The 26,590-nt window shown below is 41.3% G+C and overlaps 1 protein-coding gene and 1 non-coding gene across 2 annotated transcripts in view; both read right to left on the bottom strand.

Annotated features, from left to right (window-relative positions):
- SH3RF1 (SH3 domain containing ring finger 1) overlaps positions 1 to 26,590 on the bottom strand; it is a 189,987-nt gene that overhangs the window by 67,145 nt on the left and 96,252 nt on the right. Inside the window, exon 3 of the mRNA XM_049771292.1 lies at positions 563 to 838. Coding sequence (XP_049627249.1) covers positions 563 to 838 — 276 coding nt within the window. The remainder of the gene's footprint in view (positions 1 to 562; positions 839 to 26,590) is intronic.
- Positions 3,492 to 3,598, bottom strand: LOC126008277 (U6 spliceosomal RNA). The gene has a single exon (XR_007495616.1). It is a non-coding gene; the product is annotated as a U6 spliceosomal RNA (small nuclear RNA).

Below are 26,590 nucleotides of genomic sequence, written 5' to 3'. Positions count from 1 at the left end.
AGCAGTTCTCAGAGCTTACTACTGATGGGGCTTAGTGGACAATATGTGGTACCTAGCATTGAACTTGTATCAGCAGCATGCAAGTCAAAGTACCTACATTTTGTGCTTTCTCTCTGACCCTCAAATTTCATTGTTTATCCTACTATGTTTCTTTATGAAATACACAACACTATTCTGCTGAAAATTCCAAAATTTTATCCATTCCAATATACTCCTGTGTGATATTTTTTCAGCCAAATTATTTACATATAGAATGAGTAAAAAATGATATTTCATTTTGCTATTCATAATTCAATGTCTTAAAATTCCAGAGTGGCACACACCCTTCTAAGTAGCTTAGAATCAAACTTAGTCTCTAAACATGAAAATGACAGCACAAAGAACATCAACAAAAATTATTTTTCCTGTAGAATAATTGATGCACAAAATTACGTTCTCTGTGACTTGAAGAAAACAAACTGTTTCAGAGGTATTTTTTTGCAAAAGGACACAATTTTTGGCGCTGTGAATCCAGGCCCCAAATACCTGTTGGCCAAGTAGGACTATCTCATTTTTACTGTACCTTTGAAAATGGAAGGCAATCTTTGTCTGCTTCCTTGTCTTTTACTTCAAAGTCATAAAGTGCTTTGCACTGAGGTGGGGGCTGAGGTAACGGTTTGATGATCTGCACAAAGTTGGTGGGGAAAAAGCCATGGATCCCGTTGACTTCCCCGTGGTACCAATTTTCATCCACTTGTCGCCGCAAAATGATGATGTCACCTTTGCTGAATTTAAGGTCTCCGGGCTCCTTCCCTTCATAGTTGTATAATGCTTTGGCACATGGTAACTGAGGTATACCCTTAAGGAGAGAAAGGAAAGAACAATTTTTAAATGTCTGAAATTTTAATATAAAAGCACTATCTTGGGGCTGGAGAGATAGCAAGAAGGTAAGGTGTTTGCCTTTCATGCAGAAGGTCATTGGTTCCCTGCGTCCCATATGGTTCCCTGTGCCTGCCAGGAGCAATTTCTGAGCCTGAAGCCAGGAGTAACCCCTGAGCACTGCTGGGTGTGACCCAAAATCCACACAAAAAAAACAAACAAAACCCAAAAAAACCCACTATCTTTAGAGCACAGTGATAGGGCATTTGCTTTGCACACAACCAACCCAGGATGGACTCAGGTTTGATTCCAGGCATCCCATATGGTTCTCCCAGCCTGCCAGGAGTGATTTCTAAGTAACCCCTGAGCACTGCCAGGTATTACCCAAAAACAAAACAAAACAAAACAACAACAAAAGGCACTATCTACTATCTTTGTTCTTAAGCCAAGGTCAAAGCAATACTTTGCCCTTTAAAGGAAATTTCACATTAAAAAACAAAAATTAGAAATGAGAAGGGAGATTGTTCAAAGGGGTGGAGCACATGCTTCACAGGGTAAGGCTTGAAGTCAGATCTCCAACCAGGAGCACTGTCCAATATGGCTCTAGTGACACCCCAATACAGCTAAATCTAAGCATCAAACCTAAAATATAAATGTCACCAAGAAATAGCAAGCATGAGCTATTTCTTAAACACAGAGAGATAATACAGAGGCAGAGTACTTGCCTTGCAAGCAGCTGACCCAGGTTCAATTCCTGATTACCCCATTTAGTCTCCTGAGGCCTGCCAGGAGTGATCCCTGAGCACAGAGTCAATGCACTCTTTACCACTTAGTCTTCCGCTCCTAAATTCAATTCAGTGGAGCCTCTTGCTTTATTAAAGTTTTTTGGTATGACATCTAAATCTAGTTCCCTGGTGTAAAATTCAAAAAACTCCGAAACAAAAGCAACAAAAGTGCTGACATTAGCTACTTTATACAGCCAAATCAATACTAACCACTAAGAAAAAAATTAATAGAAACATAAACTTGAAAATTTACCAACTGCTCTTATATGGTATTGATCAGAATCAAATTGGTTTTGAGGTCAAACTTCTACTTGTTTCAAGGGGGAGAATAGATCTTGTTTCTTCATGAACCCAACAACTATGTGTTGAGGACCTACCCATGCTGGGGAGTAGAATGCATGCCAGGACATAGAATACAATAGTAAATGAGGTTACACTAGCCTGTGCCCTCTCCAAGTATGTAACTAGCAAGTCAACTGGGTACTTTCCTGGGAGGAGAGCGCTATTAGACTGATACACTAATTGATGAGGTTTTAAATGTTACTGCATTACATTATGGCTTTAAATGACAGGCTTAAGAATGTGTATATAGCCCCAAGGCAATCTAATCATCACACAGATTAAATATAATACTTCCCAATGGCACTGAAGAAACCCATTCCTGAGTGTCAGTTGTCACTTGAAAAAGATCTCTAGCCTCTGAGGTATCCTTTTCCCAATCACTAATTTGGAGGATAAATGGCAAATCAGACATTTCTAGAGTAATTTGCTGAATGTGATCATTGGACTTCTGCCTTCCACATACTTATTTGTTGATTCATTTGTTTGAAAAACATTTATAGGATTTTTTTACTTTTTAACCAGGCAATGTGCTAGAACCAAGAATTTGAAGAGGAATAGACATGGTTCTGATCCTACAGTGAAAAGGTATTAGAAAGGTAACAGAGAGAATGTAGGAAAGAGCAGAAAGTAGGGAATGCAAGAGGAGAGAAAGGATATAGAACAAATAGCACAGATCTCGAGGGTTTAGTAGGTGGAAAATAGGAATCCCTCTCTGGAGGAAATAAATTGTGAGCTAAGGCTTAAAGGATACAGAAGAGAGGCCGAAGAGATAGCATGGAGGAAAGGCGTTTGCCTTTCATGCAGAAGGTCATTAGTTCAAATCCCAGCATCCCAGATGGTCCCCTGTGCCTGCCAGGAGTGATTTCTGAGTGTGGAGCCAGGAGTAACCCCTGAGCACTGCTGGATATGACCCCCCCCCAAAAAAAAACAAAAACAAACAAACAAACAAAAAAGGATACAGAAGAACTTGGCCAGGCAACTTTGGACTAGAAAGACAGCTGAACAAAGAAGGGGAACATGTTGTGTGTCTGAGGTGCCCTAAAAAGCGGGGCTTTAAGGAGGAAGAAACATAGGGGTAGAAAAGACTGAAGTAGGCAGAAGGGGCACAATGTATCTTAGAGGAGAGGATGCTAAGGAGTTTTGGATTGTTGGATCCATCAAGCAATAATAAGCTACTGTATGTCTGAAATACAGGTGACTAGAAGAACAGAATGTTACACCAGCTGATCAGTCTTCTAGAGAGGAAAATGTAAGCAGGGGGTTATATGCAAAGCACTAGATCTAAGCTAGCTTGATCATTTGGGGATGTGGTGGGAGGGGGAGAGCTCACCTGGCAATGCTCAGCGTTTATTTACTTCTGGCTATGTTCATGGGTCATTTCTGGCAGAGCTCAGGGAGTGTATGCAGTCCCAGGGATTGAATCTAGGTCTGCTGCATGCAAGGCAAGTAAATGCCCAAAGCACTATATTATCTCTCTGGCCCAAGTTTTGTCTTTTTTTTTTTTTTTTAAATATGGAACGCTTCACGAATTTGCGTGTCATCCTTGCGCAGGGGCCATGCTAATCTTCTCTGTATCGTTCCAATTTTAGTATATGTGCTGCCGAAGTGAGCACTTGTCTTTTTTTTTTAATGAAAAAAACAATAGGAAATTATTACTCATATGACTCTCCATACTCCCAAAATGTGAATCAAGTTTTATACCTTGACAGCAACCAAAAAACTTCATATTTTCAAAAATAAGTGAAGTTTCTAGTCTAACCTCCTTACATATCAAAGTTTCTTTTGAATAGGCTAGGTAGGGTGGAATGGGATAAACTTTCCTTTGATTCATACAATTAACAAATTCTATTTTTATTTATTTTATTTATTTATTTATTTATTTTGGTTTTTGGCCCATACCCGGCGGTGCTCAGGGGTTACTCCTGGCTGTCTGCTCAGAAATAGCTCCTGGCAGGCACGGGGGACCATCGGGGACACCAGGATTAGAACCAACCACCTTAGGTCCTGGATCAGTTGCTTGCAAGGCAAACGCCACTGTGCTATCTCTCCAGGCCCACAATTAACAAATTCTTGACTCTAATTCTATTGGCAGTTGCCTGATCTTGGCATGATCCATGTAGAGTTGTGACTGTGCCCTTAAAAAATAGGAGAGGAAGCTTCCAAAAGACCTGACATCCTCACATGCTCTCTGGTTTGTTTATTTGTTTTTTCGAGGGGGAGCACACTCCGTTTGATGTTCAGCTGGCTATGCGCTCAGAAATCGCTCCTGGCTTTGGGGACCATATGGAATGCCAGGGGATTGAACCACGGTCCATCCTAGGCTAGCATGTGCAAGGCAGACACCTTACCTCTAGTGCCACTGTTCCAGCCCCTGTTTTGTTTTTGTTTTTGTTTTTTGGGGGGCTCTCTGGTTTCTGGGTGCTAACTTAAGACCTTGCCTTTCAATATTATCACTCCTGTTGGTCAGCCTCTACCCATCTCATGAATAAGTTTGCTGTGGCCTGTGACTCCTCCAGAAGGAAACCCCTCCCACAGGAATCCTGGGACTTCATCATCCCATCAACCATGATCTTAGCACACACAGAATCCAATTCTATGACAGGAGAAATTCTAGTGTATGGTCTCTTCCAGTCTTAATCACAGTGCAACAAGATGTCTTGCCCAACCATTCTTTGAGGAAATATGAATCAATGAATGCCTCAATAAGTTTTACTATGAGGAGTTGAGTGAGACAGACACTGGACAAATCTGTTAGCATCAACCACCTCTGGGACAAGAGCTGATGGGACCATGATCTGGCAGTGAAGACTGAACAGGGAAGCAAGTTCCAGAGTGCTGAGGTGGGAATCCCAACATGCAGTCACTTCCTACTGGTGTGAGGAAGGACAGTGAACCTCTCTGTGCTTCAGTGTCTTCATCTTAGTTGCTGTCTAGATTTTGAAAATTAATGTGTGTAGGCCTCTCTAAGTGGCCCAGCAGGTAGTAAGCGCTGCATTGTGAATTATCATTAAATCATCGTCGTCATCATCATTGTCATTATCACCCAGTGCGAAAAGCCTGCTCACCCATGCAACACAGCACCTGAAAATGGATTTGTCTCTCCACAGCTGGAGGTTTTTTCCTTTTGGAAGCATTCACATAGCAATTACACTTTTGATAGATATTCACCATATAACAATGCAAAGAATGTTCCTCCTAGGAAGTGTTCGGGAAAATGTGCATTTCTGAAACACACATTTGTTTTCTGAGTGGAATCCATTCATCTTGTGGTTGAACAGAAGAAATTACAAATTCACTGACACGCACCGTTTAATAAGGGATGGCATTTTAGATGTGGCTGTAGTTCATCTTGACAGCGCTAATGTAAGGCATTGGGAGCCGGCATGAATTAATTGAAAATCCTATTACCAACCCAGTGACAAATAACTCTATTCAGCGTTATGGCCTGTTCTCTCGATTTTTTCCCCACCTCAATTAGCTCTGTTTTGGCCCACTCTGGCCGGGTTCGTGCCAGCCAAACCCATGCTCCAAAATACAGACATAGCCCTCTTAGAAACCAGTTTGAGCCACTGCTTGAAGAGATCTGTAAAATTCCAAAGAGCCCACAGTATGGTTCTTTTCAAACACACTGATGTGGGAACTGAAGGAATCTATTTCTTCACAGATCCCTCTCACACACCAGTAGTCTAACGGACTTATTAACTTTTCTACCGAAGCAAATCTATTAGGGTTTTCTAAAATCCAATATGCTTAATGCATTCAGAGTCAAGAATAAAACTTATGCTAGGGGGGATACATACATTATGGTTAACCTTATTCCCTTTCTGCCTAAAACTGTGGCCTTAAACCTTCTCATGCACACGGACTGCTCTATCTTGACTGCTAAGGTTATTCCAGTGATTGGTACCCAAAGAGAAAAATCCTACACATGACAGCAGTCTAGCCCAAGAGCAGACATCACGCATCTGGCTGTGTTTTTCTATGATGTTCTTTTCCAATTAAATTCTAAGAGGCTAAAAAGGCTGTTTGTGTCAAGTTTCTTAAAAGAAGCCTTCCCACATTAAATAAAATGAATTCTACTCTGATTTCAAATCAAGCAAAGTTCAGTGATCTTTAAAAGACTTATTCCTACACAGACTGCAGATGATTAAGGATAAATAGTTAAACGACTTGGAAGAGAAATAAAAGAATGTATTTTCCCTCTGCAGCATCTGAAGGATAAAGCCAAAAAAACAATCGGTTCGAAAGTTGAATACTGCTTTTGAGGGGAAATGCATCCAGAGCCCAGAGGTGGGGCCCCTCATTCGTCTCCTTAGAAAGGTTCAGGGCAGTGTCATCTCCCGAGCCCTCTGCCCTCTCTACCTTCCAAACTGCTGAGTTTCTTCTGAGTCGTCTCATCAGGCCAAGGTCTCTGAGGACTTGCAGAGCTTACATTTCACTTGGCTGTACATGAAAGGGAGGCTTAGCAGGAGAGAAAGCCAGAGAGAACAGGACTCTTGCCATGTAACCTTGGGTGTGCGGCTGTCATTCATGCTGACAGCCTTATCCAAAAGCCTGGCGATGTAGACAGGTGAAGTAGTATAATGATTCTTAATCTGAAATACATTTCCATAACACTGACTATTAGTGCTTCGCAGAAAAGGATAAACATGACAGTGGAACAGTTCTACTTTTCATTTATAATTTTGCGTCGACATTCTGTATCTACTGGCATTTTACAAGACATTAAATTAAGATCTCATGAGACCTGCAAGCAAATATTGTGATTCAATGCACTGCGCTCCATTTGGGCACCATCAAGTGGATTCCAATATATCTGGCAAAGTGCTACTTGATAACGGAGCTGAGATTCTAACAGGTAAGTAAAACATTCACTGCCAATTTATTTTATAGACTCTTAAATGCCAGCGCTCAAATATACATGCAAGACAGCCTCTTTAAATTCAAACCCCTTCATGCATTTCTTACTGCTCCATAAAGTAAAATTCAATGACCTACTGCAAAAGAACATCTAGATGAGCTCTTGTCAAGGGAACAGCAATAAAATGTGTATAATTTAATCATTTAGTTATAGCTATATGACCACAAACTTTGGCTGATTCAAACTTGACTTCCAAACACTTTCCAGAAAGAATAAAGTAAGCAAAGCAACAGGAAGTACTGCCTTATGTGTGGCCAACCCTGGTTCATCCCCAGGTACCACATAAGGCACTATGAGCACTGCTAGAAGTGGTCCCCAGAGTACAGAACCAGGAGTAGCCCTTAAGCAGCAGTGGGTGTATCAGCAATCCCAAATGAAATCCTTTCAGGATTTAAATGATAGTAGTTCATTAAAATTCACTCGACCTCAGAATAGAGTGAGGAAAAGAAAATAAATTGAGTGGAGGGGGAAAAACACAAATATAGAAATAATGGGGGCCAGGAACCAAGCAGTCTCAGGTGCATTAGTGGTGTTACGAAAGACAGAACTAAATATCCAAGCCAAAGGCAACAACAATAGAATCTAGAGACCCAAACTCTAACAAGCTAAACTTTAAATGGGTCTGCTATACTGGAAGGCTGAGGGCAAAGGGTGGTGGTTGGGATACATTCTGGGAACATGGTGGAGAGAGGTCAACGCTGGTAGTGGGATTAGCCCAGATACGTTATGTGTCTGAAACTCAACTAGGACTTTGTAAATCACAATGATTTCAATAAAATATTTAAAAATATATTGGCTCCTTGTTAGTTATTAAGTCTTTAACATTGTTTTCTAGATATCTAGGTTGAATTATCACTTGAGGAATGTTTTTTTAACATTCATTAACATTGAAATGCTTCAAATGATTTAATATATCAAATATCTAAGATGAATATTGCAAGTTATTCTTCCAAAGCAACAATGGAATCTAACAATCCCGTGATAGTCCACCTTTTTGGTTTTGCCTTTAACATTTATGTGTATATACCCAATATCCAGGGAATTTTTATGTGATAATCACTAGAAGCTTCCATTTCCCACCCAGACTTGCCACATAAATGTTTTAATCCTGCTCACCTGAATCAAATTTCTTAGCATAGGAAGATGACGGTGATGAATATACAAAAATGAACCAATCATATTTTCGCATTCATATTTAATCTGTTTTGTTTTGTTTTGGACCCACACATGGTGATACTCAGGGGCTACTCCTGACTCTGTGTTCAGGAATAACTCCTTGTGGTATTTGGGGGATCATATGGGATGCTAGGGATCACACCTGGGTCAACTGCATACAAGGCAAGAGCTTTACCCAATGTAGTACAGCTTGAGTCCCCATATTTAATCAGTTTTGAGCTTATTCTACTATCCCCCTTTTTTTATAGTTGATCAAATCCAATTTTCTTCAGCTTTCACTGTTATAGATGTTTTTGAGCTAGTCATTCTGAGACTTTAATCTAGACTTAAGCCCCTTTCACTTCAAGTCCAGGCTCTGCTCTACACTGTTTCATACTGTTTCATTCATACACTGCTTCATTCCCTCCTTGCAAAGCTTGCTGGGGAAAAGTCAGGCAGTCCCCGCCCCACTAGGAGAAGGGTTAGTCCCAAAGACATGGGATGTAGACCTATACCATAAGATATGAGGACTGACTGCAGGGGAATAACAGGATGTCATCCTGACCATAAGGATTAAGGACCATAACAAAAACTCATCCCACCTTCTTAGAAGGGAGATAGAATTTTTTAAGCTGACCAAGGACACATCAGCATGTATCTCTTCCCACGCCCTTTCCCACCAGCTGTGAGCTATAGAATCCTTCTATAGGTTGCAGGGGAGGGGGAGAATCTGGCAGCCTCTGATAGTGAGGAGACTCTCAGATCTCAACTGGGAGCACTTTTAAATAGACCCCAGTTGATCAAATCCATCTCTGCCTCTGACTCATCTATCTCGACACCTTTCTTTCACTCCTGTGCCCCCAATTCTCCTGTTCCACCATGAAAGTGGACTACTACCAGCTGGTCTACTCACAATCCATTCCCTCCTCAAGCTCAGTTTTTGAGCCCCTTCAGCTGCTCTCAGGGGTTACTCATGGCTCTGGACTCAGATATCACTCCTGGCAGGCTCCGGGGACCATATGGGATGCCAGGGACCAAATCCAAGTCAGCCATGTGCAAGGCAAACACATTACCCACTATGCTCCAGTTCCTCACGCTCATTTCTTCCTCTGACCCACCCTCATTCACCTGCTTCTCACATTCCTTTGGTCTGATCCACCAATCTACCAACCTTCGTGAGGTGCCTACTGAATTCCCCACCAAATAACAACCAGTCCCTTGATGTATTTATCAGCTTTTGTTTAACTGATGGTATGGGAAAGGGTAAGAAGGCTGAGGAAGAGACAAGGTGGCAGCTTTCATGCCAAATTTTCTGGCCTGAATTCTCACTGAGAATCAAATGAAAATACAGTATCACGGCATCAATACATAATCAAATATTTAACCAGTAAATATAAACCAGGTTTGCTGAAGTCTAGCAATCAATGTTCAAACACTTAGAGGAAAAAATAAAGAGCAGAGTTTTCTAAACATTAAAAAAAAAAGAATTCAGAATTTTTTTTCTAGCAATTATAAGGAATCAGCCTTAGGTACAGTCACCCTCTCTCACTTAACCAAGCCATCCAGAGGGGCCATCTAGAAGTATAGTCTGAAAGGCAACATTTTAGGCAAAAACATGAACTAAAGGCCACTGGTGGAAAATTGCTCTACTTAAGGATCAAACAACCCCTACAAACTCAATAGATAGGATAAGAAATGAGAGAATTCATGGTAATTCCTAAAGTAAGGTCCAAACCAGCCCTGCCTGTAATTCCCGATTACCTTTCCAGCCAAAGACCTGTTCTCCACAGCAGTTTCTATGGCCCTTCATCAGGACTGATAGTTCATTCCACTTCATATTTTCCCTCAGCAAGCAAACCAGCTGGTTGTCATCACCTCTAGTATCCAACATGTCATTCCTCCTTGCTATATGGGCGGAAGGTCTGTGTCCCCTGCAAATTCCTATGGTGAGGTCTGAAGTCTTAATCCCCCCTCAAAGGTGACACTATTCAAAAGGGAAGCCTGCAAGGTGAGGAGTGCTGTCTCCTCGTACTTTTGGGGTTAGTGCTTTTGGACGAGATACAGAGGGCTGCCCAGTCCCTCTGCCCTGTGTGGATGCAGCAAGAAAGTGGCAGCAAGGAACGAAGAAGAGGGCTTTGCCCAGGATTGGCAGAAGCCATTTCTAGTTTGTGTGATTCGATACAAATTCTTTAGAGACTGAGATACTCCTTTTCCACCCTGACCTCAGTGTCCAGCCCTGTGTGTGTCTTCCTACAACCAGAGTTGAGAATCATGCTGCATTTCCTTACCTTCCTTTTTAATCTATCTAGGAGGACTGATTTCTGTCCAGTGGAACCCAATAGAAATAAGGTCCAACAAATCAGAAGCTGCTTCTGGTATTGGTCACTGAGACAGACTGTGTCCCTGTCACAGAGCTGGTGCACGCATCCATCCTTGAGGAAGAACCTGGCCTGCCCAACTCCACACATTTTGCTATTCTGCTCTCTCCAGATGTGGTCTGCAGGTGTTACCAAGGACTCCACTTCCTTCAACTTATAGGTTATTTCCTCCACATATCTCCTAGATATGTAGGACTATGTATGATATATCTTTGTTATGAGCATTCACCACAGTGTCTGTGAATAAATTCTTGGGAGAAGATGAAAGGAGAGTTACATCTAGAGGACTGAGTGGCAAGACGTAGATGGCTAAGTGAGAAAATGAAATATCCAGTGGGGGAAAGGGTAATTGAAAAGAGAAATCTACAGAGACACTCACCAGCTTTGAGGCTACAGCAAAATTATACTCATCTATGCCTGTCCTCTGTTACTCCTGACCAATGACAAGCCATATGTGGACCTTTTTGAAGACTTCCTTCTTTAGTATCTCCTAACATACCCAATACTTGCCAGCACTAAAACCAGGGAAAAGTACAGTACAAATGGAGAAGCTCCCTTTCCCATTCTAAAGTTTCTGGGAGCTCAGGCTTGAAGGTTCTATACAAAACAGGGAAATGTTGGGGCTGAAGCGATAGCACAGCGGGTAGGACTTTTGCCTTGCACAGGCCAACCTGGGTTTAATCCCAGCATCCCATATATTCCCCAAGCCTGCTGGACTGATTTCTGAGTGCAGAGCTAGGAGTAACCCCTGAGCACCACTAGATCTGACCCTAAACAATAACAAAACGAAAATAGGGAAATGTGGGGCTGGCAAGGTGGCGCTGGAGGTAAGGTGTCTGCCTTGCAAGCGCTAGCCAGGAAGGACCTCGGTTCGATCCCCCAGCATCCCATATGGTTCCCCCCAAGCCAGGGGCAATTTCTGAGCACTTGGCCAGGAGTAACCCCTGAGCATCAAATGAGTGTGGCCCGAAAAACCAAAAAAAAAAAAAAATAGGGAAATGTGCCAAATGGTTTCTTCCTCAAAGTGCTCAAGAAGCTTAACTAGAACCATGTTCTGCTCTGGAAATAGAAGGTCAAATGCTCTGCACTAAACAAACTGTTGGCATTTGAAAAATGTGAAACAAATTATGCAGCTCATCTCAGCAAACAAATATTTTTCTTACAGACTCATTTGGTGGCTACAGGGAAATAGCTGATTCTGTACAGCTGATCTATCGCCTTTTTCTTAGATGGCCGGAAAATGGGAGTAACCGTGTGACAGGGAAATCATTAAAGAAAACAAATGTTCTAAGTTTCTCCACAGAGAATGCAGTCACCAAAGATGCAGAAAATTTGCGACACATTGCTTCCAATATCAGGTTTTTTTTTTTAATTTTCATTGCATGCTTAACAATTATGGTATATTTGGCAAAGGACTGGAAATGTTACTGGGAAAATTCCCTGAAGTAACTTGAGCGACCCACTGAGAAGTTCAGGCAAGATGAGAGGGATTTTCTGGTAAAAGGGCAAGTCTATCTAACAGGAGAACAGTTTGATTTCTGATAAGAGCCTGCATCTCAGGGTGTGACCTAGCCCAGGAGGAACATTGCAAGTTAAGTCCATGGTTCCTACCCTAATCCTTACAGAAAGCAGGAGGGAGAGTCAGAAACACAGAAGGAGAGGATTTATTATTCAACAGAAAGATAGGGTAAAGCTTTGATTTAATTCAAGTGCCTGGTTTTAAATTTTTTATCCAGTTTGCATTAATACCCAGGACAGAGTATGCTCACAGAATTTAAACATGACATTAAATGTAGAGGATTGCTTATAATTTCAGAGTATAAACAATACTGGAATAGACCCACATTATGTAAGGATAGCCCAAGTGCCAAGACAATTCATCTGAGTTAAAGAAGGCTTTTCCACTAGAAGCTTCTGGCACAATTGGAGCCCATGCAGGTGGTACAGGGTTAGGAATAATCTTGACTTCGGCCTCACATCATATACAGAAATTAATTTGAGATGCATCCCAGAAACAAATGTCAAACCAAAACTGAGTTTTCTTCAGAGAAAACAGAATTTCTCAGTGATGAGGTAGACCGAAAACAGGCCTAACTAACCAAAACATTCATAAATTGGTCTTCATGAAAATTAAAGAGTTTGTTCATCAAAAAAAAAATAAGGCAAGATACACACAAAAATTATTTGTAATACATCTGTCTGACAAAGGACTTAAATCTGGAAGTGAAAAGAGCCTTTGAAAGTGAACCAACAGGGGCTGGAAAGAAGTATGGGAGGGAAGGCACGTGTCTTGTGTGCAGCTGCATGGTCTGTGACCTTGGTTTGAATCTGTCACTTGTACATGTCATACTGAGCTCCACCAACAGTCACTTATCTTGAGTACAGAGCCAAGAACAGTCCCTGAGTACCACTGAGTGTGGCCCCCAAAAATCAAACAACAAAGCAAAACAAAACAAAGTTCACAAACTGCAAAAACAAAGAAAAACAAAACAAAATGAAGTCAACAAACTGAAATTAAAAACAGGCAAACAGGGCAAAGAGATAATACTGGGATAAGGCATTTGCTCTAAACACAGCCAACATTGGTTAGAACTCAGGTGCCTCATATGGTTCCTCAAGCACCATCAGGAATGATTCCTGAGCACAGAGCCAAGAATTTATACACCCTGAACCCGGCAGGTGTGTTTCAATGCCCACACCTACACTCCCCTCTCAAACAAACAAACAAAACAAAACAAAACAGGTCAACAGGGCCAGGAGAAAGACTCAAAGGGCTGCTGTGTATGCTGTGTTTACATCATGGTCTCATCTTCATTCTTGCACTACATGATTCCCTTGGCACTGCCAGGTATAGTCCCCAAATACTGTCAGTCTGCCCCTCCAAAAAAAAAATAATAACAAACTAAATGTGTGTAAGTTTATGTATTGAGAGGTTTTGCTCTAATTTGACTCTGTACTTTATCTCAATCAGCCTCTCACTAGATGTCAGGACACAGTCTCAATCCAATGAACAAGAGGAAGCAAGACTGGCAGAGAGCTCAGGAAAGAAGGAGAAAGTTCAATGACAAATGTGTTGTGAAACATCATGAGAGTCAATCTTCAAAGTCTGAGATGAATTGGTGGGACAGTGTTGAAGGAAGTCCTCAAATGAAGTGAAAAGGTCTTAGGGACAGTAAACTTTGTATTCGCTGAAGAATAAAATACAAGCTTAAACTGATGCATGCAATATTGAAATGGGATAAAAGAAGTTCCTGACAGTGAGGGTTGTTAAATATTTCAATGGATTATGATATCTCTTTCATGAGAGACTGTTAAAAATAAGACAGTCTCACAAGTTTGGTTCTTCCCAAAGGCAAAAGAGCAGATTATAATTTATGAGCTCTAATAATATCATGGTTACTTTGGCAAGCACACCCTCTGAAAGAATCATATTATCCTTGATGGTTTTGTTCTTTCTCTCTCTATTAGGGCTGGCATCTCAAGAACAAGGACGGTGATAAGGTAGGGCAGAGTGAATAAGAAATATTTGCAAAGAAAACAGAATGAGAATACAGGTTAGCTTGAAAATCAAGCTAGTCAGCCTTAACATGCCAAGACTCTCCCAATCTGTTACAATGCATAATGATGAAAGGTGGTCAGGTATACTAAGGGAATTATGGAAAAGAATACATAATGTGTTTACTTTACTCATCTATGGAATAAGTATGTTAGTCATTTAAATCTAATGTTTACATAGCAAATATTAAATAATACTGCAGAACAGCATCCTCTGACTCTGAAATAAATCTATTATAAAAAGAGAAAAACAATCCTTTGAAATCCCTAGGGAAGAATCAAGGACTCTGAAAACATAATTATATCTTCTCATTAAAAGAAAACCAACTTGGGGCCGGGAAGGTGGCGCTAGAGGTAAGGTGTCTGCCTTACAAGCGCTAGCCAAGGAACGGACCGCGGTTCGATCCCCCAGCGTCCCATATGGTCCCCCCAAGCCAGGGGCAATTTCTGAGCTCATAGCCAGGAGTAACCCCTGAGCGTCAAACTGGTGTGGCCCCAAAACCAAAAAAAAAAAAAAAAAAAAAAAGAAAACCAACTTGGTCATATGCAAAGACTTTAGAATATTGATGTTAAAAGTATTAACTAACTGTAGGGATTATGTTCTAATTCTTTCAACTAAGGTCTGTAATCATGACTGTGTTGTAGCATGATGTTCAAAAATATTTGTAAATATTCTGGAATATAGACAGGAGTCTAGAAGAAAACATTACCTCCTTTTGCTCTTCAACTTCTCTACTGTCTGATACAATAAGAAATGGTACTGTAGGGGGCCGGGCGGTGGCGCTAAAGGTAAGGTGTCTGCCTTGCCAGCACTAGCCTAGGACGGACCGCGGTTCGATCCCCTGGTGTCCCATATGGTCCCCCAAGCCAGGAGCGACTTCTGAGCGCATAGCCAGGAGTAACCCCTGAGCATCAAACGGGTGTGGCCCAAAAACCAAAAAAAAAAAAAAAAAAGAAATGGTACTGTAGAGAAAAATAATCACTTACAATAAATCAGCCAACAGATTGTTATTCTAATATATGCATATAATACATAAATGTAAAACATTCAGTTTTATTAAAGTTCTCCTCCAACAAATCATTCCAATTTCAAACACATTGACCACTAACATTAAAGATAAATGAAACTTAAAAAATATAAATAACTTAAAAGAATATAGGTACTTGGATATGAATTATAGATGTTTTCAACCAAAGTAAATCATTATCAAAAAAAAGATACTTGTTTTTATTAAAGTAAACCAGTATTAGATTTGTTATCTAGGTAATTAAATAGATAACAAAGAACAGAAAAGCAAGGGGAGTCCATGTGTGTGCATTAAATTATGTTTATTAAACACTTATATACCATACAATACCATCCTAATTGTTGTCATAATAATAAAAAATGAGGTGATGAAAAATCATCTGCGATAACTATGGTTATGGAGCGTTGGTGCAACGATAGGGCATTTGCCTTGCACGTGACCCAGGACAGACCACAGTCCAATCCCTGGCATCCGATATGGTCCCCCAAGCCAGGAGCAATTTCTGAACACAGAGCCAGAAGTAACCCCTGAGTGTCATTGGGTGTAGCCCAAAAACCAAAAAAGATCTACTAATAGGGACTGGAGACATTATACTGCAGGTAGGATGCTTGACTTGCATACTACCCAGCCAGATCAATCCCCAGCATCCTAAATAGTTCCCCCAAAGCCTGTCAGAAGTAATTCCTGAATACCACCACATATTCACCCCCTAAAAAAAAAATCTACTGATATCCCATGTATCTGTATCCCTTGAAAAACAAGTTTGAACATTTCTTTAGGTTAAAAAAAAACTGTTATCATGTCTGCTGAGTGGGGATTTATGTTCACATCAAGAGAACAGAATATACAACCCAAATCTACCTTTCTGCTACCCAGTACCCTGTTCTTCCCCTTGAGAAACTGATAGTTCATCTCTGAAAACAAAGCTGTAATCAGAGACCTGTCTCATCAATATTTCCCCAGTTCCCTTAGGAGCAAACTCAATGAAACCCTTCTCTTTGGCACTTCAGAGACTTACAATCTGACCTGGATCTATCTTCTTGAATACTTCATACTCCAACAAATATTCAATATTCTCAACAAATGAGACTCTCTAGTTCCACTAATAAAGTCTCTTTTCCAGCCCACTTCTGGGGCAACTCTCTGCCATTCTCTTCAGAACTGAGGCCCAGCTGACAGAAACCCTCAACTCCTCTCCACATGGCTACTTCCTCAATGCCCAGCACAAATGTGTATTCTCCTCTTGAACCTCAGAGGATTTTGTTTATAGTTAGTTCTATGTTGACCTTATTTTACAGATGAGAGTACCATATTTTCCAGCACATAAGATGAATTTTTAATCCATAAAAAACTTCTTAAAAGTCAGGGGTCATCTTTTATGCTGGTATACGGCATGCTGAAACTTACTCCAGATTCAGGGATAAGTGATCCACCCCACTTTACCACTAAATCCCATCCAGCTGCCAGGCGTCATCACTCAGTCCTCTGCTTGTCCTGATTCATCTTTCAGGGCACACAGAGAGGCTGAGTTACCAAGCGCCACATCTCATTCAGCTTCCAGGTATGTGGTTTTCTGATGCTCAGTCCTCTGTTCAGCTTTTATGGGCACAGAGGAGGCACTCTGTCTCTTTCTAGCTATCTTATTGATCACTGCGCCCCAGCCAGCTGCTCTTGGAGAAACCCCCTCTTCCTGTTCTCAATGTAGATCACAATTAGAAATAGCATGAAGGTAGGGCATTTGCCTTGCATGCAGAAGGATGGTGGTTCAAATCCCGGCACCCCATATGGTCCCCCGAGCCTGCCAGAAGCGATTTCTGAGCGTAGAGCCAGAAGTAACCCCTGAGTGCTGCCAGGTGTGACCTAAAAACCAAGACCAAAACAAAAAAAAAAAAAAAAAAGCACAGTCACTCACTACATAAATGACATGTAAATTGATTGTTGGCACTCCAAAGTCTAGTTTTATTAAATATACTGTTAACCTTTGAGGGTTCTACTCTTTTTCTCTTATGTGTTTTTGCTTTTTTTTTTTTTAATTAATTAATTTTGGTTTTTGGATCACACCCAGCAGCACTCAAAGGTTACTCCTAGCTCTATACTCAGAAAATTGCTCCTGGCAGGCTCGGGGGACCATATGGGATGCTGGGATTTGAACCACCGACCTTCTGCATGCAAGGCAAATGCCTTACCCCATGCTATCTCTCCGGCCCCTTCTCTTATTTTTTTTAATTTCCATTTGGTGTGTGTTAAAAGAGAGGTAGTCTTATATGACAAATATAGCCCAAATCCTATACTTTAACAGGAAAAATAGGGGGTCATTTTATAGGCCCAGTAATCCTACATGCCAGAAAATACGGTACGTAATCCACTTTCTAGTGTGCTTATTCTTTATATTTCAATACTTTGCTAGTAATGCTACAAGTCTGACAGTGCTTGGAGGGATGGGGTGATCTCTTCCACCATCTTGAATCACCTGCATAGCCTTGTACTGTTCCTTTTAGAAAGTATATATATTTGGGGGAATTAAATATGCAGATCCTTTACTTTAGGCAGCTCTTTTCCTTCTAGATTTCCATTCTCGAAAAGAGGCTCAAGTGTCTCCATTCTTGTGGGGGTTTTTCCCTTATGTTTTTGGTTCTGGGACCTCACACAATGAGCATACAGCTCTGTTATGGAGCTATGTCCCTAGACCCTCTCCACATCCACCATCTCTCACTCTCTCCATGCCAGACTGTGGGCTCTAAGGAGCTCTGATTAGGATATTATCAAGAACTCTGTTCACTACCCACCTATACATGCCAAACAGAAGATCAGAGCATAGATATGGGCATCTGCTGTTGTTTTTCTTTCCTTTTTTCACCTGAACTGGCCAAAGCATTCAAAGGAAGAGACTTAAATTAAGGCAGTACTTTGCAGGGATGAGCAAAACACTTGGATTTCAGTGCCCAAGTGGCTTCCCTCCTAAGGTCAAATTGAATTTTAAAAAGTTATTAAATAAAATAAAACCCGGCCATTCAAGAAAATAAGAATGACTATCCTCTTGTCCCTGATTCATTGTCACCATGTACCTTAAAAATAACTGTGAAAAATTCGTCATTCACTTAGTTTACAATTAAAGTTTAAAAAACGACTATCCACTGACATACCAGAATAATGTAGAAACCTCTGAAAAAAATTAAAATACAGGGGCCAGAGAGATAGCACAGTACCGTGAATGTGGCTGACCCAAGATGGACCTGTATTCAATTCCCGACATCCCAAATGTCCTGCCAGGAATGATTCTGAGCACAGAGACAAGAGTAACCCCTAAGTCCTGCCAGGTGTAGCCCCAAATCCAAAAAATTAAAATTCAAGGCCAAAGAGATAGTCAAGTGGATAAGGCACTTGTCTTGCATGCACCTGATCTGGGTCCAATCCCTGGTACTCTACTTGGTCACTCAAGACCACCAGGAGAACAAAGCCAGAAGTAAATATTGAGCATTACCAGGTGTGACCCAATAACCAAAAAGTAAAATAAAAATAGAACAATAATTGTTTGATTTTTGCCTCTCTTTGAGTTTTATCTATTAGGTTGTTATTGATTTTTGGGGGGTTTTTTTTTTTGTGTGTGTGTGTGTGTGTTTTCTTTTTTGTTGTTGTTGTTATGACTTACTCTTTTTTCCCCGTTCTTCATTTTAAATAGATATTTATAAACCATAGACAGACTTCTCCCAGTTTTTTGTTTGTTGGTTTTGTGTTTTATATTTTGGTTTTTGGTTTTTCTTTTCTTTCTTCTTCTTTCTTTTACAGAACCACATAACTTGAAACATCTTGTTCTACCTCATAAATTAAGGGGGCGGGGGGGGGGGGGAATGGATGGTGCCAGAATCAAACAGTCGTATGAACATTGAGTAGAAATAAAAAACAATCAGACTTAAACATCAAATCCATCTTCAACAAGCTATACACAGAGGGGACCAGTTATACTAACAGTCTGAGGGGTAAAGTAAGGGGAACAGGGTTGGAGGAAGGACAACACTGGTAGTGGGGATACCCCTGATTCAATGTCACTATGTACTTTAAATATTACTGTGAAAGACTTGTGATTCACGTTGATCACAATAAAAATATTAAAAAAATAGAACAATAAGTTTCTAGGGATAGAGAGATAGTACAGGGAATAAGGCACTTGCCTTGCATGATGCCTACCCCAATTCAATTCCTGGCACCATAGGGGTCACCAGAGTACTACCAGAAGTGACAACTGAGCACAGAACCAAGAGCAACCCTTGTATATCTCAGGGTATGACAGACCTCAGGGTATGACAGACCCCTTTGCACAAGGAAAACTTTAAATGACTGGGTGAAATATATATATATATATATATATATATACATATATATAATATGCATAAAAATATATCAAGAAAATCAATGCACCTTATTTGTCTATAGCCATATTCCATAGACTAAATATGTACCAAACTGATTAAAAACAAGGTGCTTGCCTTCTTGGGGCATCAAATATATGTGCCAAAAAATAAAAATAAAAAAATATATAGGGGACCAAGAAATAAGACAATGAATGGTAGGATCCAGGTTTGGTTCTCGGCATCTCATAAAATCTTCCAAGCACCACCAAGGATTCATGAGTCCAGAGCCAGAAATAACTCCTGAGCACTGCTGAGTGAGTCCCCCCAAATAAAAAAGAAGAGAATATAGAAATTTTAAAAATGACCAAAACATAGATAAAAAGGATAATATTCATTTGAAATAAACAGAAATCATGAGGGGGAATAAAAGTATGAAAGAAATCTAGTAATATAGTAATGGAAGAATATTTTCCTAAGCTAAAGACACTCAAGATCTCAGCTAGAACAGTCTCATTAAGTACCTATCAGGGTTAATGAGGGGGGAAAAGAATCATATTCAGACACATCTCATTACATTTCAAAACTTCAAAGATAATGAAAAAAATTCGAAAAGATGAAGGGCAAAGAGATTACCATCAGATAACTGTAATGGAATATTTTTGGCAGTGATGCTGAATGAAAGGGACACTACCTTTACATTTCTAAGAACATGATTTTTTAAAAATTTAGCCAGATAAAGTATTGGATGCTGGAAAAAAAAAAACAAACACAGACATCTAAACACACAATATCTGAAAAACTTTAAACCATTTCAAATGAGGAAAAAAATATATACATGAAGTGGTAGCTTCCAGGCTATCCCACCCTCCCATTAACACACAAATACAGAAAGATTCCCAGAAAGATCACATATGATGCCACAAATGTGGATGGCTGATTATGACCCAAAAGACACAAAAGAGGCATAAAAGAAATGGAACAAGGAACCACTAGGACATCCCCTTACAATGAGACAGTCCTGAGGACCTGTTTGTGGGTCAGATTCTTTGTTTGTGGCTCCAACCATACTGTGATGTATGTACATGCATTATGTGTGTGTGCAAATGTTATTTTTATGGACTTTCAGTCTTTACATTTAACCTCTACAAATAGCAAAGAATGAATTATAACTATAGACAAAATGCTATCAAACTCTGAGTACATAAAATATAATGTATTAGGCAAAAATAAGAAATTAGAGGCTGGGGAGAAGTGTGGTGAAGAAATGATATAAATACAATTGTTAGGGAAAAAATGGATGATGTCCAGAACTAAGAAATAAATCCAAACGGTATGAACTGTAAACAACCAGAAAAAGAAATGAAAACAGAGAGCGCTTTTCTGATTTATTTGCCCCCCCCAACTCCCTTTCTGAACACAAAATTGTTCGGTGCCTCCTGGGAATCTACTTACTCTAAACAAATAAGGCCACTACATGTTGCAGATCTCAGCTTCAACTGAAGCTTACTGCCTTTTTCTTTAGCAGACACAGAGCTGTCCTGAGAAGAAAATTCAAAGAAGAAAAGCAAGATAAACACGCAATCTTCATGCCAGTTACTCCAACACTGACAGACTAGGATATTCAATTTTACTAAATAACTGATGCTAGGGCTTCCCTGTACTGTCCATGAAAAAAAGATTAGAGAGATTGGGACCAAAGTATAGTACAGAGGTAGGGTGCTTGTCTTGCATGTAGCTGGCATGGGTTTGATCTCCAGCTTCGCATATGGTCCCTAAAGAACTGCCAGGTGTAATTCCTGAGTTCAGAGTCAGAAATAACACCTGAGAATCTCCAGATGTGACCTACCCACCCCACCTCACCCCCAGAAAAAGAAAGAAAAAGAAAGTTCAATAAAATTCCCATCATCACCCTTGTTATTCAGACTCCCTCACTTATCAGAAAGACCAGTTTGCAGTGCAAAGATTTTCAAGGATACAATACACTCTTCACTTTAACAAGACCTTGTAATCCAATTAACTAGCATGGTTCCAGCTAGAGGGAGTGATCCTGAAGCCAGGGAGTGAGCCTATACCAAGGAAAAAATGTTAGAGCCAAAATATTTTTCCTCAATCCAAGAAGGCTGAGTTGACTCAACTTGTGAAATGTGTGGAAGTCACCTGACCTCCCAAACACCTACTCCTTGTGTAAAGGTAAAAATAATCGAAGTGAGAGTCTTAACTACAATATCTATAAAGACTTTGCTGGGGTGGAGGAAGAGATGCAGGGGGAGTAAGTAGTAAAAATGAATTCTTAGGCCAAAGGAACAAGAATTTGACTGAGACAGATTTTAGACTGTTTAAAATAGAGACATTTCTCGAGCGGGAGGTAAGGTGTGTATACCTTGCACACAGCACACCAGGGGTCCTGAGCACCACCAGGGGTCACTCCTGAACACAGATACAAGTATAGCCACTGAGCAATAGATGTGTGTCCTCCCCACCCCCTAAACCCCAATAAACAAATAAGCAAAGTTACAACCAGTTGGTATCACTGGTATTTCCACATCACCCATACTGCCACAGAGCTAGAAGTGTGTGTGGTGTGTGTGTGTGTGTTGTGTGTGTGTGTGGTGTGTGTGTGTGTGTGTGAGAGAGAGAGAGAGAGAGAGAGAGAGAGAGAGAGAGAGAGAGAGAGAGAGAGAGAGAGAGAGAGAGAGAGAAGAGCCCTACTGTGAGTCTGAATCTCCTTTAGGCTTCTTTTTCCTCGGTTGCCTCAAGACTTATACTTCTGACATTTTTTCTTTTCCAATGTCAAGAACAAATATTCTAATAATGAGCTCATGGTCAACAATGGAGGCGGCTAGCCATCTGCCAGGCTCTACCCAGGAAAGGGCTGTTTCCTGGGGTGCTCAGGGTCCCCTCCTCCTCTTAGCTTTATTCTTCCACAATACTTGTGTCCTTTTCTCTCTTGGCACCTACTTCAGATTCACAGCAAAGAATGCTGTTGATTTCTGCAATTCTTCAAAGCAGTGGTCACTCTTCAAGGGAGACTTGACGAGGAACCTCCTGGAAGCACTGCTCTAGTATGTAATTCGATTACAGACCAACTAAGAGGTGGTGTGTGGCCAGCTCTGCTTCCAGCTGCCCCACAGACAAAAGAGGATTTGCTTATTTCATGGCCCTCTAATTTCAAATTCTTCCAAGAAACATAGATCTTTCCCTAAAGATGTCCTCAGCTTGTCCTCTAAGGCTCTTTATAAACACCTACTTATACCAAGGGAGACATTTTTCATCCTCTGGTTAAATAAGACATAAACTAAAACAAGGACAAAACACTTGGAAAAGTCATAAAAATTAAACACTGAAAGATTCCCCCACTCTCATTGTAATGAAACAGAAGAAAAACACAAGAAACTTGCAAATACAATGGAAATGCTACGTCCAGAAAATGCTACATAAGAACATCCAGGTGGAAAAGAGAGTACAGCAGGCAGGGTATTTGCCTTGCACACATCTGATCAGGGTTTGATCCTTGGCAACCCCTATGGTTCCCTGAGTCCATGAGGAGTGCTCCATGAGCATAGAGTCAAGAGTAAGACCTGGGTATAGCCAGGTGGGAGCCCCCCCCCCAAAAAAAAAAAAGAATATCCATCATCCATTGTATATATCCATCCCACCTAAAAGATTGTCAAAGAAAAATTCACATGTTAATAATTTTATAGGGAAGTGCAATTTAACCAAATATTCAGTCAAATTCTTAAAAATTTTGTTTCCAAGTTGTAGACATATACATGAACAGGTTTCTATCAGGAATTAGGGGCCCGAGAGATGACTCAGAAGTAGATACAACTCTTGTAAATATGAGGCCCAGGTTTCCCTGTGCTGCACAAATAAGCAAAGCACAGGGGTGTGGCCCATATGTCCTTCACAGGCCCAGACACCAATCTATGTGAATGGAAAAAAATCACATCATGTGACCACAGGCACAGTTACTTCAAAAGTTTACAGATAAAGGTGCCCGAGTCCTGATACTTGTAGATGGGCTGCTTGAGAGACAGAGACAGAAAGACAAAGAGATAGCATGCACCTGATCCTGATTTAAGACCCAGAAACTCAGGAAGCTGAGACAATGGCAAGAGAGGCCTTAGGTATTTTTTGGTTCCTCTCTCATACATCAGGACAAGAAGAAGAAATGGAAACCCACAACCATCTAGCTAACAGGCCAAGTCAAGTCCCTAAACCTTGAGGGACTTTGCAAATGTGATTAAGGACTTGAGGTGGAGGCCAGAGAGATAGTGCAGGTGACAAGGTGATTGTTGCATACAGCTGGCCCTGGTCAGTTCTGCATGTGGTTCCCCTAAGCACGACTAGGATTAATCCCTGAACACAACCGGTTGGGATTCCAAACATCACCCCCTCCTAGCCAAAACCTAAAAACTATAATGTGTGTGTTTTATATAGTTACATATATTATATATATATATATATATAAACATCAAGGCAGGGATACAATCCTATATTATCTGACAAGTCAAATCAGAGAGCATGCCCAGATGAGCTCAGACTCAGAGCAAAAATATAAATGACAACAGGGGCCAGGGCCGTGGTGCTAGAGGTAAGGCATCTGCCTTGCAAGCTCTAGCCTAGGACAGACCGTGGTTCGATCCTCCTGATATCCCATAAGCCAGGAGTGATTTCTGAGCATGTAGCCAGGAGTAATAACCCCTGAGCATCAATGGGTGTGGCCCAAAAACCAAAATATATATATAAATGCATATATATTCATATATATAAATGACAACAGAAGAATGGCCAGAGAGATGCAAGATTCTTGCTTCGATTGCAGTGAAAAACCACAGGCTGGGCCGGAGAGATAGCATGGAGGTAAAGCATTTGCTTTTCATGCAGAAGGTCAGTGATTCGAATCCCAGCATCCCATATGATCCCCAGAGCCTGCCAGGAGCAATTTCTGAGCATAGAGCCAGGAGTAACCCCTGAGCGCTGCCAGGGGTTGTGTGACCCAAAAACCAAAAAAAAGAAAAGAAAAAGAAAGAAGAAAGGAAGGAAGGAAGGAAGGAAGGAAGGAAGGAAGGAAGGAAGGAAGGAAGTAAGGAAGTAAGGAAGGAGGTAGGGAGGGAGGGAGGGAGGGAGGGAGGGAGGAAGGAAGGAAGGAAGGAAGGAAGGAAGGAAGGAAGGAAGGAAGGAAGGAAGGAAGGAAGGAAGGAAGGAAGGAAGGAAGGAAGGAAGGAAGGACGGAGGGAGGGAGAGAGGGAGGGAGGGAGGAGGAAGGAAGGAAGGAAGGAAGGAAGGAAGGAAGGAAGGAAGGAAGGAAGGAAGGAAGAAGGAAGGAAGGAAGGAAGGAAGGAAGGAGGAAGGAAGGAAGGAAGGAAGGAAGGAGGAAGGAAGGAAGGAAGGAAGGAAGGAAGGAAGGAAGGAAGGAAGGAAGGAAGGAAGGAAGGAAGGAAGAAGGAAGGGAGGAAGGAAGAAGGAAGGGAGGAAGGAAGGAAGAAGGGAGGAAGGGAGGAAGGAAGGAAGGAAGGAAGGAAGGAAGGAAGGAAGGAAGGAAGGAAGGAAGGGAGGAAGGAAGGAAGGAAGGAAGGGAGGAAGGAAGGAAGAAGGGAGGAAGGGAGGAAGGAAGGGAGGAAGGAAGGAAGGGAGGAAGGAAGGAAGAAGGGAGGAAGGAAGGGAGGAAGGGAGGAAGGAAGGAAGGAAGGAAGGAAGGAAGGAAGGAAGGAAGGAAGGAAGGAAGGAAGGAAGGAAGGAAGGAAGGAAGGAAGGAAGGAAGGAAGGAAGGAAGGAAGGAAGACCACAGGCCACAAACCTGGTAGCCTGTGGTCCCTGGCAAAAGCCAGGACCAGATTCCTTGCTAGAGTACTGGGAAAACAACACAAAGTCTTGCTTCTACCTTGAGTCCCCTACCCAGGGGAACCCAAGTCGAACTCCTGACCCACAAAATGCCAAGAGAATAAAATCGTGTTGCTTGAGGCCATGAAGTTTGCAGTAATTTGTTCCAGCAGCAAGAGAAACAAATTCCCCATGCGACGCAGTCGATAGCAGTTTCAGCCCCACCAGCCTGGGCACAGCCACATGGCAAAGAGGAGCCTGACGTCACATTTCTCCCGGAGAAACTTCCCACACACTCAGGTTATCCGAGGACACCTGCAGAAGAGCGGTGCAGTTTGACGACATAAGCGGCTGACAGACTCATACAAAAGCAACCTTCGCAGCCCTCACAACCCTCACAACCCTGCACACACATCAACAGTCCCAGTACTCCACTGCACAGTTTACTTGAGTTCCTTCTTTGAACTACATTTGCTTCCAAGTGAAATAAAATTGACTTTGAATAAATTTTACAGTGTTCTACTTGAAACAGCTGGTTGGACTTTTCAGAAAGCATCCTGTCAGAATTATGTATTTTTTTCCTAAGACATATTCCACCCACTAAGTCATACCAGAAGCCTGGGTAATCATGATAGATTACAGTGGATGTGAATCCCTTAGATTTCCATGCTGCAATAAGCTCCTTAAAGGAAGGTGTGAACACATCAAATACCTCCAAGTTAATGCACAGGAAACCCGCGTGAACCTTGGCAATAGTCACTGCAGAGAGAGGCAAACAGAAGTAAAGGAAACCTTGGAGTTCTGAGGCTGAATAACCAAACCCAAGCCATGTGCATAACAGCAAAAGCAAAAGAAGCAAACGTAGCAAAATGCAGCCCAAATCTTAACCAATTTTTTCCTTTCCCTTTTCCAACTTAATGCATCTTGATTTGGGAAGTGATTACACATGAAGAATAAGAGAGTGTGGGGGAGGAAAAAAAGAAAAGTTCAACTGAAACCCATAGATGAGAAAAATGTGCCCAAACCAGAGAGTCTGAAGCTTCATGTTCCAAGACTTGCTTGTATAAATACTGATCCTCCACCTCACTGAATTGTTGACATTACATAATTAGCGAGTTACAATAATAACACTACAGCTTAACAAACTGCCTCGACCTGAGGAATTTGAACTGCTCCAGTGAATTGCCAGTCACCAGTTACATTTGCGCTGAACTTCAAAGCAAAATTGGGGCAAGAAAGGAGATGAATGTTTAGCATGCAGACTAACACAGAATAAACAAGGGGTGTCTGGGGGGCCGGTGCAGGATTAGGGCTTCTGGGCTCACCCCACCCCCAATCTTATATTTAAATTAGTGGGTTAAGACTTTGATTATGCCCTTCCTAAGTAAATGAGAGC

The sequence above is a fragment of the Suncus etruscus genome, chromosome 4 (genome assembly GCF_024139225.1).
Source record: "Suncus etruscus isolate mSunEtr1 chromosome 4, mSunEtr1.pri.cur, whole genome shotgun sequence".
NCBI classification, from domain to species: Eukaryota; Metazoa; Chordata; class Mammalia; order Eulipotyphla; family Soricidae; genus Suncus; species Suncus etruscus.
The sequence above is the reverse complement of the archived record's forward strand: the minus strand, read 5'-3'. Positions and strand labels throughout refer to the sequence as shown.